Source organism: Chlamydotis macqueenii, chromosome 2 (assembly GCF_036417535.1).
Source record: "Chlamydotis macqueenii isolate bChlMac1 chromosome 2, bChlMac1.mat, whole genome shotgun sequence".
Classification (NCBI taxonomy): Eukaryota; Metazoa; Chordata; class Aves; order Otidiformes; family Otididae; genus Chlamydotis; species Chlamydotis macqueenii.
In genome coordinates, this window is record NC_141557.1 from 159,820,347 (window position 1) to 159,834,903 (window position 14,557).

At 38.1% G+C, this 14,557-nt stretch overlaps 1 protein-coding gene across 5 annotated transcripts in view; it reads right to left on the reverse strand.

Moving 5' to 3' along the window:
* PTK2 (protein tyrosine kinase 2) overlaps positions 1-14,557 on the reverse strand; it is a 211,110-nt gene that overhangs the window by 71,990 nt on the left and 124,563 nt on the right. For all 5 annotated transcript variants that reach the window (XM_086741328.1, XM_086741324.1, XM_086741326.1 and 2 more), the window contains 6 exons: positions 13,667-13,729; positions 9,385-9,439; positions 5,498-5,638; positions 4,702-4,779; positions 3,599-3,706; positions 2,321-2,438 (listed from right to left, as the gene is read on the reverse strand). In XM_086741328.1, coding sequence (XP_086597454.1) covers positions 2,321-2,438; positions 3,599-3,706; positions 4,702-4,779; positions 5,498-5,638; positions 9,385-9,439; positions 13,667-13,729 — 563 coding nt within the window. The remainder of the gene's footprint in view (positions 1-2,320; positions 2,439-3,598; positions 3,707-4,701; positions 4,780-5,497; positions 5,639-9,384; positions 9,440-13,666; positions 13,730-14,557) is intronic.

The following is a 14,557-nucleotide window of genomic DNA, read 5'->3' on the forward strand; positions in this document are numbered from 1 at the left end:
TCTTGGATGGCAGTTGCTTGTATGCATCGTGGGACAAGTATTGAAGAGAACACGGTAAATCACAGAGATTTTGACTAGGAGCTGTTCCCTTGCTCGAGCAAGAACAGCACAGAGGGCAGCAGAGTAGGGTTTGGCTGAGAAATGGAAACACGCCTGAGCGCGCACAGTCAATGTCACAATGCACTGCACTGGAAGGTGGCACTCTGGGCAAACAGAGCTAAGACTGGACGAAGGCCTCAACTGCCTGCGGTCGCTGCTGTTGGGGTAATGGTTTCAAAACAGAGGGAGGTAGATTTAGATTAGATATTAGGAAAGAATTTTTTACACTGAAGGTGTAGAACACTGGCCCAGGTTGCCCAGAGAGGTGGTGGATGCCCCATCCCTGGAAAAATTCAAGGCCAGGCTGGATGAGGCTCTGAGCAACCTGATGTGGTTGGAGATGTCCCTGTTCCTTGCAGGGGGGTTGGACTAGATGACCTTTGAAGGTGCCTTCCAACCCAAACCATTCTATGATTCTACGACAGAATTGGAAATCATCGGGCTGTGGTATTTTGTGGAGTTAAGAGCATTCATGTACAGATAAGAAAAGGAAAGGAAAGTCATTCTAGTAGAGGAACAAGCCAGTGACAGCACTGGCAATGCAGACTTAACGGACCCCATTTCTGAAATATCACCAGTGCAGAAGTGGCAAGAATTGGATTTACTCTACCTTTGTGCTAAAGAAAAAGGAGAGGACTGAGTCTTCCGTTAGCTTAGTACGTCTGAGAGGTGGGGAGAGGCAACGTGTTAAGACATGAAAAAGTTTTAAAAGCTCAACTTTGGCTACTCTAGTTCAGGCTGAAAAACAGCCCATCCACCAGGCATTAGAAGGAAAGTTTTGGGAGTGAATAATAAGGATTGTAACAAACCCCAAACTACGGTTTTTCAGAAAAGAGGAGGCACAAAAGACAACTGCTCACAGGTACAGAACTAGACTAGCGAAATGAAAATCTTCGTTTGTGAGGCCAATTCTATTTTTAGAACAATAAACCAGCGTTATCACTGACGCTAGCTTATCCTTTTGCCAGCAGTTCATCATCACTGAGCTGCGCATCAGGCTGGCTAGAAGAGCCGAGCTTGCGTTGAGGGAAGGCTTTCCTTTGTACGGGGGTACATTTGCATTACTAACACAAATTCTAACAAAGCTGCTTGTGTTGGGGCTAAAGGTTAACCACATACGCCAAGGGTCAGAAGTAAGAAACAAGCAAATTTAAGAATAATTTCAATAATAGCAAATGCTATCAAAACGTCTAAAACCCTACAATCACATTTCTTCATTACTGAACGACAAAGTTTTGTTCTTTTTTTTTTTTTTTTTTACAACAGAAGGGTACAGGCAGACTTCAGAGCCACACACAGAGAGGATGGACCTGTGAACTACGTCAAGAGTGTTACGTAATGAACAACTACGGACTAGGGAAAACCAGTGGCACAAAAAAGCAAAAATGTAGCTAAACGGGGACTCAGCTTCAGACCAGAGAGCTTCTGGGATGGTTTGTGTATATTCTTCTATTACAAAGGAAGGAAACAATTTTATTCATCCTTTTAGAAACCAAAATTGTTGGATTAACTTCCAGAAGCAAAGATTAGTACAAGAGGATAGAAATTTCCAGTCTTAAGCAGCTTAGGTGTTTTCCATTAATTAAAGCTGGCTGAAATTAGGAACGCTAATAAAATTTAATTAAAATTCTCTCTTTAAAGCTAGGTGTACCTGCACCCTGGTCTCACTGCTTCCAGCTTGTGGGTTGCTACAAAACCAACTGATCAACACTACAAAACAGATCTCTGCTTTAGTTCCGTTTTACAAGTAAGGCTCATAAGACTTCCCTAGAAGCTTTTATTTTTTAAACAAGAGACATTTTGAGTATCTAAGAGGAAGGCAGAAGTTTTAAAAAATAATCACTGGTCAGAACCTTATCCAAGTGCATTCCAATCAGCTTCTCTGAACTTCTACTTGTACATTAGGGAATCTCATGTTAAGATAACACATCCTTGTTAGGAGTGCTTTTATTCACAATTTATTTACATCTACTACTTCAGGTAGAATAGTGTAAAGCAGTGATTACTGAAAACCAATCTAAATTATCAGCCATTAGGTGTTTTTTGATGGAGTGATATTTACTCTATCAGTGTTTCTCATCACAATACCTCACGGTTCCTCTTTGAAAGACAAGAGCTCCAAGTGAGGGGTTTGCTGCTATTTTGTGTCTTCTATTCAAGTGCCAAATAATCTACCAGTAGATATGAGAATAGCAACCACCAGAACGAAATAGCTTCTTACCTTTCTGTGGCCTGATAATAAAAGACTGCGTAGCTCCATTCACCAGCCGGCAATATCCGTCTATCAGGTCAGCCATGTTCTCTGCAATGGTTAAGGATGGTGCTGTCACTGTCAGAGGCTGGAGAAGGGAAAAAACAAGGCACGGACAAAGAGGTATTATTGTAGTTGCAAACACTGAGTAGAACAGCTGTGTCATTGCATCAGAACTTTACACACGTAAACAGTAAACAGAAAAAAATGTGGGTGAGCAAAGAACCATCAGATTCTTGCTACACCTCTTATGTAGTGAATTTAAAACATGAGGTTCAGAAAGCACAGCTGACAAAACCCTCCATCCAAATATAATACTCATCTGGGCTTATTAAGTGGCTTGCTAGCTGAACTCTCAGCCAACCACTGCTCATTACAACTGCTACAACTTTTACGGCTATAATTCTGACAGTTCTGAGGAAGCTGCTTATTCCTTAAAACTCTCCCAGGTATCTTTTTTCCACTCTTTTGCAGCAATCTATTATTTGCCCTAAAAACTAAACTTCCGAATTTTAAAAAAGATAAAAATAAAATTAAAAAAAAAGACAGATAGTGGAAAAGGAAATCAGGTACTTTTAATACCACCAACATTCATCACTTCCTGCACAGATTTGCAAACCCGCCCTCAGTCCTTCTCTACCACAGTTACTGTTTTCCAGTGCACCGGAGCAAGGAAAAGATTTGGTTTCACTTCCAGCTCTGCCTCCATGTAATATGAGGGAAAAAATTTTCTCTCTTTCATATTTCCCCTTTTCACAAAAGTGAAATTGTTCCATTTCCTCTTTAGGACATAACATCATATACATACGTATCACAGTATACAAGCACCAGATGCAAAACCTAAACCATATAATGAGCTCTAAATCTATTTTGAAAATAAAAATATCTGACTAGTATCTGACTGCTCACACTCAGCTTCCCTTTCCTCTTAAAGAACAAGAAAAATCAAACAACTGCAAAATGCCTGGAATGCACGGGCTGTAACTACAGGAGGAGCAAGAGTTTAACAAGAAGTGAAGTCTTTGCACACGTATGCAGACAGGCAATTCCCAGCTTAAACACGCACATGCAGAAGTGAAGCATACTTTTAGTACACTGTAACTATGCTGATAGTAGAAAAACCCAGAATGAAGTTATAGACCAGAAAAAAAAAATACAATATACAGAATATCTTCATTAACAAACTAATCCCCACCCCTTCCCAGGAAAAGGAAAGCTAGTCAGTTGATCACACTGTCAACATCATACCTCAGGTGCACCTGCTATCTTGAGTTGCAACATCCCTTTTCTGTCCTTGTCTTCACTGTTTGAATACTGAATAGTTTGTACTTGATTAAAGTCTGCTAGATGAGTTGGCTGCAGAAAGGCAATGGAAAAAGCGGAGAAAATTTCAAAATGACCGCGTAATACTTTGCCATTATTCTTAATGTTGCAAAAGCACATACAGACTTTGATCTCCAACTTACACTTCTAGAAATCTGTTCCTCTGTTTCCTTCTACAGTTTTGTCAGGCTTTAGCTAATAACATATACAAACATCCACAGGATTTGCAAAATGAAACCAAGCCCCAAGCTTGCCTACAGAGGTCACTGTTGAGTAACTCCAGGCACATCGTGGAAACCTCTTGGAGGTCAAGACAAAAAAACTCACCAGGTTAACTACGCGGTATCTGCTCTCACAGCACACCTAACATTCCTCCCAACTGCAGGACAAGGTACGTTCTTATCTGGCTATGTATTCCTGATCTCCAGCCTTTGCACCACCTTTGAATTAATTTCAACAGAAGTTGGACATGGGCTCAACTTAAGTCGTGACTGTGAAGGTCCCAAACATTTTGCTAGAAGAACCCGTCCAAATTTAACTCCCTTGCACCATGGAGGTGCACAGGAAATACGGTAATACAGTCAATATCAGGTAATGAAAAGGCTGCTAGGGGTACGAAATAAAGCAAATAAATCAGCAATGACTGCACAAATGCTAAACATTCACTGACTAAACAAGCTTTTCATTCAAGCATTCTAAGAAAGGGGAGAATAATTTCGAATAATTTGTACATTTCACTGTTAAAAAGTCACCATTAATGCTTCAAATCCCTTAAATAAGCACTTCACTGGGTACAAAAGCCAACAAATTCAGCTGACACCATCTATCTGCTTAACCCAAGTGCAATTTCTCCAACCCCAAATCATGTGTTAATTATCTGAGTTACAGCTGTATATCCTGAATTTCCCAGCTCTTCTGTGTTTAACTCAAAGATTAGTCTTGTCATTCCCCTCTGTGGGAAGTTCAGTTCACACCAGGTGATGGTTGTTAAGACGGTAACTGAGAAAAGAAAACAGAAGTAGACTTACATTTGCGCCCTTGTCCGTAAGATAACTTATTCCTTCTTCTGGGCCAATTGCCAGTTCCACCGAAATAATCCAGCTTGACTTCAGCATCAAAGGAGAAAGACAGGGCAAAGTTTCAACCATAAGACAAGACCTTGCTATGGAACACTACCCTCCAATGTCATAATTACAATTTTTAGTAATTAATCTCTAGAAGCTTTTGCACTCTTCAGTTAAAAACATATTTAAATCAAGTAATTCTATAAGTAGCAGAACTCCTCATGACTGGTTTCCTGGGGATCTGTGCTACTCAAAATGTATTTCCATGCATTTTATCTTAAGTCTACATGAAAACTACATATTTCCTATATTTCCTCTTCTCTTCTGTGGACATTGACGTTCATGTTCTAATTTCCACTTGAGTGTCTATTTTCACAAAGCTTGCAGACCTGAGGCTCTTTCTCAAAATGTGTTTGAAATTGGTAGAGATTAAAAGGCATTAGAGATTAAAAGGCATTAGAGGAAAATTTACAAACAGAAGCAGCTGAGAAGTGCCTCTTACTCAGAAAATCAGGTTGAAAACTGCGTAACTTTCACAACTGAAGCACCAATTAAAATATTTAATAACGTACAACTCTCACCCTAATAATAATGAATGGTGCATTTTTAAAAGTCAACTGAGAAAGCTGATAAATATCAAAATCAATAAATATATTTTATTGATATACACAACTACACAACACAAGCAATTAGTTGCAGAACTACGTTAGACTCATAACTACAGCGTGTGTTCTGGTGACCGTCGCGTTCCTCTACTTACACCGAGAGCACACTTGAAGCATTCCTTGTCAAATCTGTACACCGGAGAGAGGATCTCAAAGAATTTCAAAATACTTTCTTCTCTGTTGAGGTTGGCAAATTGTCGAAATGTTTGTTGGATTAATTTTCGTAGTGTTTTGGCCTGTGTATTAAAATATTTAAAGATCAATTATTTTAAATGTAGTCAGTGATGGTGCATTTTAAGAGTTTCAGTCACTCAGTATCAGTTTCTTCATCAATGAGATGCAGACAATTCTCAAGAAAAGAAAAAAGAAGCTTCAAAACATAAGTAACTTTTGCCTCCTAACTATCCTAACTATTTCTGCTATATATTTTAGCGGGAACATCTAACTAATTATGTTTTGAATAAATGGCAATAGAAGTCAACATGTTAACTTTCATCGGAACTATTTTTTCGAGATTCCTCAATTGTCCCAACTTCTTAACTGTGTACCAATACACAAACACAGCAACCTACACCTTCACAGATTTTAAGCTTAAATCACCGTTCTCTTATCCGGCAGTAACAACCCCGCTGTAGCTCCAGCTTAATCTCTGCACACAGTCTCTTAGACTATCCATAGGATTCCTGAAGTCTGATAATATGCAAAGTAATTTCCATATAAGAGAAAAAAAAATTAAATAGTAAACTAAAAATAATTTAAAAAGTAAATTGAAATTAAATTATTTTAAATACACTGCGTAACATTTTATTAACTGTTTCCAGGGTAGAAATAACCACTTAGAGCAGCACAAATCATCCTCTCCACATTTGGGACAGAGCAGACACTTAATTACAAATCCTTAAAAAGAACATTCGTAGAGGATACAAGCAGGCTTTCATTTGTTGGTTTGTTTTTTCTTTTTTAAAAAAAGATAACTAAACTAAGACTTATGAGAAGTGAAGTACCTGCCTGTATATAACGTATCATCTGGGAAGGCTGCCGCTCTTATCATAATAAAAACAGAATCTGAGAAGCAATCTTTTTCATGTGCCCCCAAAACTGAACAAGCAATCAAGAATCCGTAATGAAAACATCTGTTTCTGGACATTAGAATTCATCCAGACAGAAGTGCAACGCCCTGTCCTCGTCTGTCCCAATCCTAAGAGCACAAGCGCACTTTCTAAGTCGTGTAGAGCCAGGTGAGCCACTGGTTTTCCATCACTGCTGACATCACACAGTGCCAAAATGTCAGAACCATAAACACATCTGTTCTTTTTCTCTTCACCAAAGCTTGACTCGTGTCTACAAGTGACGGAATGGGTTTAAAAAACCTTATTAATTACCCATTTCTAATATATCTTTCAACCACCAATGATAAAAGGCAAAACCATGCTTATTTTTGCAGTATTTCAAGGTTAAGACAGGAATTACCATTGTTCCTCTACCAAAATATATCCGAGTGTCCTATTGTAACAGCACTTTATTCTTTGATGTTGTCTGTAACGCTCCAGGCACTACACAAATATAAACTTCCTTTAGTTGTTAGCACTTCCAGTCAGATTAGGCATTCATTTTTAGTCAGCCTTTATGTGCTGAACCCAGCACATAAACTTATCATGTTATAAAATCAATGAAGGGAATGGAAGATCTCAGCCCTAACTGAACATCTGGCAAACACCAGGAGCAAGACACTAAAAAAGGAGAAAAAAATCTGCTATCTTAAATTGTCCCAAGTATTCCAGCCACTCAGTTGTTGGAAGATACTTTATTCTGCTCATGGTTCGCTCTCCCGGCCTGTTTCAGCACCACCTTGACTTCCATGCACAATGGCAGATGTCATTTGGCTCTTTTAAGCCCACGAAGAAGAGTTACTCTTCACTTTGAGATCATTAATCATGTGTAAACATAGACGGTCAGTTAGAAAAACACACCTCTTCCATAACAGAAGAGAGTCATTTATGCGAAATGTCTGCAAATGACTTCAAGGGAAATGTACTGAAAATCTGATCTTAAAATACTTATTAAGAATGTTTTGGTTTTTTTTTTTTCCTCCGCTTTTGCTCCAGGCATGCTTTAGAGTAACAGGGAAGACTCCTAATATGCCGACTGAACACAACCTGGCTTACATCCATTTTCCTGCACCCTCCCCACCCCAAAATTGTTGGTTAAGTAATTTTTTTTCTCCTGTGAACATACTTGATACAGCTGCACAGAGAGAGCACGGCTTAGCAGTCATGTCAACTTAGAGGCACCATTTACTAAGCTCAGCGCAGGAAGGTTTCTTATTCTTCTCTAGTGAAGTAACAAAAATGGAAGATCTGTAACGTTTTCTCCGTATTTGCATTACGCCGACTTATTTCTTCCTGAACTAGACACCTGAGACAGCACTTGCTTTCTTTTACAGCACTATTTCTTACAGACGCTCTGTGATCAGCTAATATACATACATCTTTAAACTCCAGACCTTGCTTTATTTATTTTCTGAGCTCCCCAAATATCGCTGAACCTCCTGGTTTTAAATCCCTGTGTAACACCTCACACTTTGCATTGTTAAATATTTTTATTTTCATTTTTCCACTCTTCTGGTCTTCCTACACATAGAGCGATATCTTCTGTATTGCTGGCATTTCCTAAACGTATAGCATCGACAAATTTGATTACCGCTGCATTCCACTCCAAGCTTTACCTCACTAACAGAGAGAAATAATTCATTTTCTATTTCATGGCCATCAGGAGCCCTCCTTTGCCTGCCAATTTAAAATCACTGGTCTTCACAATGTGACAGAGTCATGTAACCATTTGAACCAATCCTAGATTATTTTCAATAAGGATTTCATTTTCATTAAAAAGCAGACTCATTTTTTCTTCCCCGGTTTTTGCTCTTCATGTGTCCAACCTTTTTTTTCATGTCTTTGCAAGCTTCTGCTCAGCTTCGCCTTCTGGCACTTCTCGCTACTTCTTTCTGCTATTCTCTCCACTCCATGATTTCTAAAGAGCAGTTTCCTTTGTTGGTCAGTTTTCTGGCTCCGTAATACAATTTTCGAGCTGGTTATTCATTCTTTTATGTCTGGAGCCTTTTACCACAATTTCTCCCATTAGCACAGAATACAGTTTCAGATAATTGCTTAAATTAAAATGCAGAGGGATTACTTAAATCCACTTGACTTCATTAGCTACTGATTTTCAGAAGTCTTTTGAAACAAAGCCCCTTCAAGATAGACCTTTCCTGTTTATCCATTTAAACCACAATGCAGAAACTTTCTAAATCTGAAGTTGAATTCAATTATTTTTATAAAACCACCACTGCTTACCAAAACCAGCTCTAAAATACCAGTTTATGATTTATACTGTCTCATATGAATGGTAAGACCAACATTCATATCAAGATGGCCAGAAGTATTTACCAAGTAAAAATACTTGGTAACCGTTCTTAACTCCTCCTTTCAAAATATGTTGAGAAAAATTTGCATTTCTTACTCTAGGAACATAGGAACTTCAGTGGAAGCGAGATGAGACTAACGTTTATAGTCTTAACTAGGATTAACATAAGTGGAAATTACTGTAAATCTTCCTTGAATGAGTTGGACAGAGTCTTGAGTAATGAAGGCAGAATATGGCTTATTGAGCTGCCACTAAAAATATGCTTTTTTTCTTACACGTCCCCTTCCTCTTTCTCCAGAAGTCTCATTTCTCTTTTAGGAAAAAAGGCAAAAAAAAAAAAAAGTTATTTGATACCAGTGGATGATGACTTGTTTTGAACTTTTGTCCATTCTCACAGCAGCTCAGCAAGGCGACGAAAATCATTGCTGTCTCGGTTCTGCCAGCTCAAGTGCACAGCAATCCCCTTACAACCACACAGTGAAAATGATAACGCCATTTTCAGATTTCTGACACTTTTTGTTTTTTTTTAAAGTAGTATACAATTGACTGGAACTATAATTACCTTCACTGAATCTAGTAAACTCTTCGGAAAAAACCTTCTTAAACCAACATCTTTCCTGAAACAAAAACACACACAGCATTAACACAAAAAACGTTGGGCAATACCATATTGCTCTTTTTCAGGGTGCTGTTTTGGCTTTCGTTTTGCTTTCTTTTGGTTTCTACCTAGCACATGCAATACAGCAGATGATAGTAAGGTCCTTGACAATCTCAGAGTAACACAGTACCATGAAAATGCTAACCACAGCAAATGTGGCCCAGCAGTATCTTGAGTTTAAACTGAAAAGGATATTGCATTTCCAACAGGTATCTGGTGTGGAAAGTGTATTATTCAAAATGTTGGCTTGGGTACAGAGAAGTTTTGAGAATAAAATCTGCTCTTTGTACATGTTTTAATAATTTAAAGAACATTGAAAAAACATTCCTATAGCACGTAGTCAGGTGAGAAGGGAACAACAAGAAAATGGTAAATTCCAATAAAACATCAATTAGAACTGAGTAGACACAACACAAAGGAAAGGACTTCTCATGATTCTCACCTCAGTAAGCATGTTGATGTGTGTATGTATCTCTACAACTAAATATTAGCTTTAAGAACGATGCCTGAGAAGGTGCCCGAGATACGTTAGCGCAGGAGACCATTATACAACCAAGTACACCAAATGGTGCATGACTGTGAACTGGTTGTATAGTAGTAGCAGAAAACTTGCATGAGAAAAAGGAAAAAGTAAAAGAAAAACATAAATAGGAAAATAACTTACATCCCTGCCTCTCAAAAGTGTTACTGACTTGCTTCCTCTAAACTTAAGAGGTTACAGTCTCTTCTAAACAAGCACCCTTATCTGCCTCTGAAACGAGCATGAAGGAAAGCTTTCCATGACTGCATGCTCTGAACAGAAACAGAAACACATCTGGAATTCTCACATTTGGCAAAAAAAAGAAAAGCTGTTAGCAAGCCTGAGATACACAGCACATATTTACTGCTACCTAACAGCGCAAGAAGAAAGCCAACGTTTAAGTCAATACAATAAAACTGAGTATTTTTAAAGCTCTCCAAAGACAAGTAGTATAAAATCTCACAAAACGTACTAAAAAAATCCTCAGCTAAGAGGAGAACGTCCACGCGCAGCAGTGAACGCTGGCATCTGTGCAATGACAGTAAGCTCAAAGATGATGAAACTTTCATAAATGTTAATTCCTTTGATGCATTTCCTCTCAAATGCAAATTATATGCGGTTTATCATCCCACACAGTTAAACAAATCTAATACGCCATTACCATCTAAATAACATGCAAAGACAGTTTGACAAGGAATAGATTAGTTTAACATTAAGCATTTGAGAGAGAAATGGCGTGTTCAAAAATGAAGCACCCTACATCCCTCCAGTATTACTCATCTGAACAGCACCGCAGCACGTGGCTGCGATAATCTGGTTCAATTCATCATTAAAGGGAGCTGTAGAGTAGCCTTTGGGACAGGGCTGTGTGTAATAAATTCAGAAGAAATTCTTACGCAGAATACAACAGAACACAACTCTTACTAAAATTTGTTAATAAAGCCTATCTTGTGTTTAACTGAGACAGCAAAATTGCTCACTAGAGCAAAATTTAACAGCAAGCAAACAGATTAAATGCCATGGTCAACTACGGGTACCTATAAACATGACAATAAGCACTGCAAATTGGAATATACAAACAGTTTTACACACAGCCCTACTCCTTCCTTTACACACAACTCCTTCCCTTCCCTCCTCGGCCGCACTGTGTGGCCAATGTGGGACACACAACATCTCAGTCCTCCAGATTAAGAACCCAGACATCTGTTTTCTGATTGCCAGCAAGAGATAATGAGTAGAGAGATCTCAGTTCATACAGTTCTGCTACAGCTTTGTATTTAACCTCATCTACTCCATCCCACTTGTGGGCTTAAATATATATATATATTTTTTTTTTACATAAACTTCAACAGGATTTTAAAAATACCAACTACATATAGATGATACCGCTTGTCATATAATGATAAGCAGCTTTAGGCAACATATATCTTTATTTCTATTTTTCATCTCAATTGACTTTACAAAAAAAAAAAAGAATGTTAGATTAACATAACAGACTTTAACATGCTTTTTACTAAATTGTGGCTGCAGCTGCTCCTTCATACAGCTCCCGTTTTTGTACTTGTAATTATCCCTGTTCTACGCTAACAGGCTTCACATTTATTATGAAAAAAATTCTTCTTTCATGACATGAAGGCCTAACTATTAAAGGCTACTTAACAGTTTGATTCTATCTCCCGTTTCCCGTCTAGATTTGTTCTCGTATGAAAATCCGATCAAAGACGAACATACATCAAACAGACATCTGACAAAGGCAAGAAGCAATCACACCAAATGCAAAAAAGTGCCATTTAAAAATTGCACTCAGCTGGTTAAGTGCTTCATGGTGTACTAAAACTAGCAAAAAAACCCCAAATAAACAAAAAGCCTCACTTGAGGAACAAATATTACTTTGTGTGGATAAACCTTTACAGGCTACTGAAGGGGTAAGAGCGAATGAGCACATTTTGGGGATCACTGGCACTTTTTGCTTATAATTATCTACAGCCACTTTAAGGTGCTTTTATCCTTCACCTCTTCCAGCTGAATCCCACACAAAACACATTTTACTTCTCAAAAAAAGAAAAAAAAACCCACAAAAAACAACAACTTGAAGTGTGCAATTCTGCATTTCCAATTTTGCACGGCATTACGCTGTTAGATTTTGCGTATCAGGGTTTTGCTTCGCTTTGTCTTTCACGGCAGCAACGAAGTTATTTCCTACCAAAACAGTTAGTGCTTGGAAAACACGTGTGCTGAAAGAAACGGGTCACCGTCAAACTGGAAGCAGCCCCATACGGAGTTGGCCAGGAACTCTCACCTGTTAGGATTATTAATTAATACTTCCTGTCATCTGTTACGACTCTTGTTTCCCGTGTCTCATCGTTTCCAAAGTCGTTAACCTAATTACTCATGTTTGTAGCTTATGAGTTGCTGACTTGAAAACTCCTTTCTCAAGTTCTTGCTGGAACACACAGAAACTGCAGCCACGGTAACTCACAAGCTCCCTTTTCCCGAAAAGGATGACATGGGATGCAAATTTCTCCAGGTCACAATACTTTCAAATCTTTTTTATTTGACCTTTTACTCTTGTCTATCTGTCTATTTTTATTAGTCCATTGTCATTTTGTTATGCATTTCCTCAACCAGGATATTTCTACTCTGGCTACTGACTGGAAGGTGAAATTCTTCAAAAAATCATAATTCAAACAAAAACATAGCTTTAAAAATCCTGCACAGACAGAGGAGCACTATATAAATAGCAGGCACTACATAAATAATGCAATTAGCAATTCATTAGCTATCTTTACCTATTAAAGATAGCTATTAGCTATCTTTACCTATTAAAATAATATACTTTCCTCAAAAATCCTTGTGAACTTATTCATCTTATCTTCCACCTCCAATTTCACACCTCTAACAGTTAGTACACGTTTTATTAAAAATAAAAAAGAGACTTCACTGCTACACCACCCTTTTATACCAATTTTATGTTTATCTTCCCACAAAGATAATCAGTGGTGAAGAGCAGATCACTGGTGTATGTATGTACTAAACACCGTTCCACTAAACTAACTCAAACAAACCCAGTTTTCAACCCCCAAAAGCTTCTGAAGGACTTTGAATTGTTTGGATGGAAGCCATCTACTGCACAATATGATTAAGTAACCAAAATACTTTCAATATAAAGATGCTTCTTGATCTTCTTAAAATTGGTGATACGTAGATAAATCATGAACTTTCTGACAGCAAGGTCACAACTCAGGAAATCCACATGCTGATGAAAGAGAAGAAAATACAATACCACAAACATTTTCAAGTAACCCAAACTTTACCATGGATGAGTCACACCTGCAGACTGCAACTATGCACAGAAAATCAGTTAGAAACAAAATTACCGTAGAACTAGACTTGATGAGCCCAGAAACATTAGCAAAATTGCTAAAAATCCTAACAGGCTTCACGATCAAGTTTAAACAACTCCAACTCTGCTTTCCTGTACCAGAGTTAAAAGTGCTCTTCCTACTTCTATCCCTTGATAGGCTTCATCGTCCTTTTCTTATTTTAAAGCACTGAAGAATCTTAATGAAATAAAAAAATTACAACAGAAGTGTCCTGTTATTGAATGGAATTTCATGTTCCTGATGAAGAAAGAGCTCAAGCCTCCAGCTAGAACACAATACTTACTCTAACACTTCATAGTTGGACTTCTTTTCTAATGCATTGCCTCTCATCTCTCCGTAGGATCTCCTGAAGTCAGGAAAAATATTTGAAAGCGACAATTATTGGATGATCCAGCCTAAAACTGCAACATCAATGTAGTCAATTTTTTCAGAGACTTACCACTAGAAAACACGGGCAGAATGAATTCAAATGTAAATGTTAGCACATTATTCTCCTCGCTCAACAGATTTTTTTTTACAAAATAATTTCACACATGGAACACTGCAGAGGACCACAGCAGTACTGCATTTTCAGAACCACTTTACACCAGCTTAACTACACTGCTACGCTCCTTTGTAACAGCTCTCCCATCTGTGCACGCACAGGGAGAACCACAGGAAGCAGGGAATGACGAAAAGTTAACAGTTTTAATCCAGACATGTTCATATTTTAAAAAATAAATTAATGAATAAACCAAGAATGGGTGAGTAGCTGTTGTTGGGAGACTGGGATCATTGTTCTCACTGAGAATGCAGACCAGTAACGCCCAAGGGAAGGTGATCTCAGTAGCCATCTACTAGAAATATCTCGTGAAAATGCCACAGCCTGAGAACCATGGAAAACAGGACTTGGCTGACAAAATAATCACAGATTATTACACTCATTGCATGCCTTGAAATGAGGTACCAACAATTTTGTAAGTGTGGAGCGAGTTTGCAGTCACACACTGAATTTTTGTTTTCTCTGGGGCTACCAGCAAAACTTACAGCGAAGACATCAGGTTCTCCTACGACACCCAGGCAATTCCGTAAGCCTAAATTTTGTTTTATTTTGGAAAGTACTGTTCAGAGGACACTTTTATTCTCTGCTAACAAGTTTACATTTGCCATGAATTTCTTATCGATTTTACTTCTT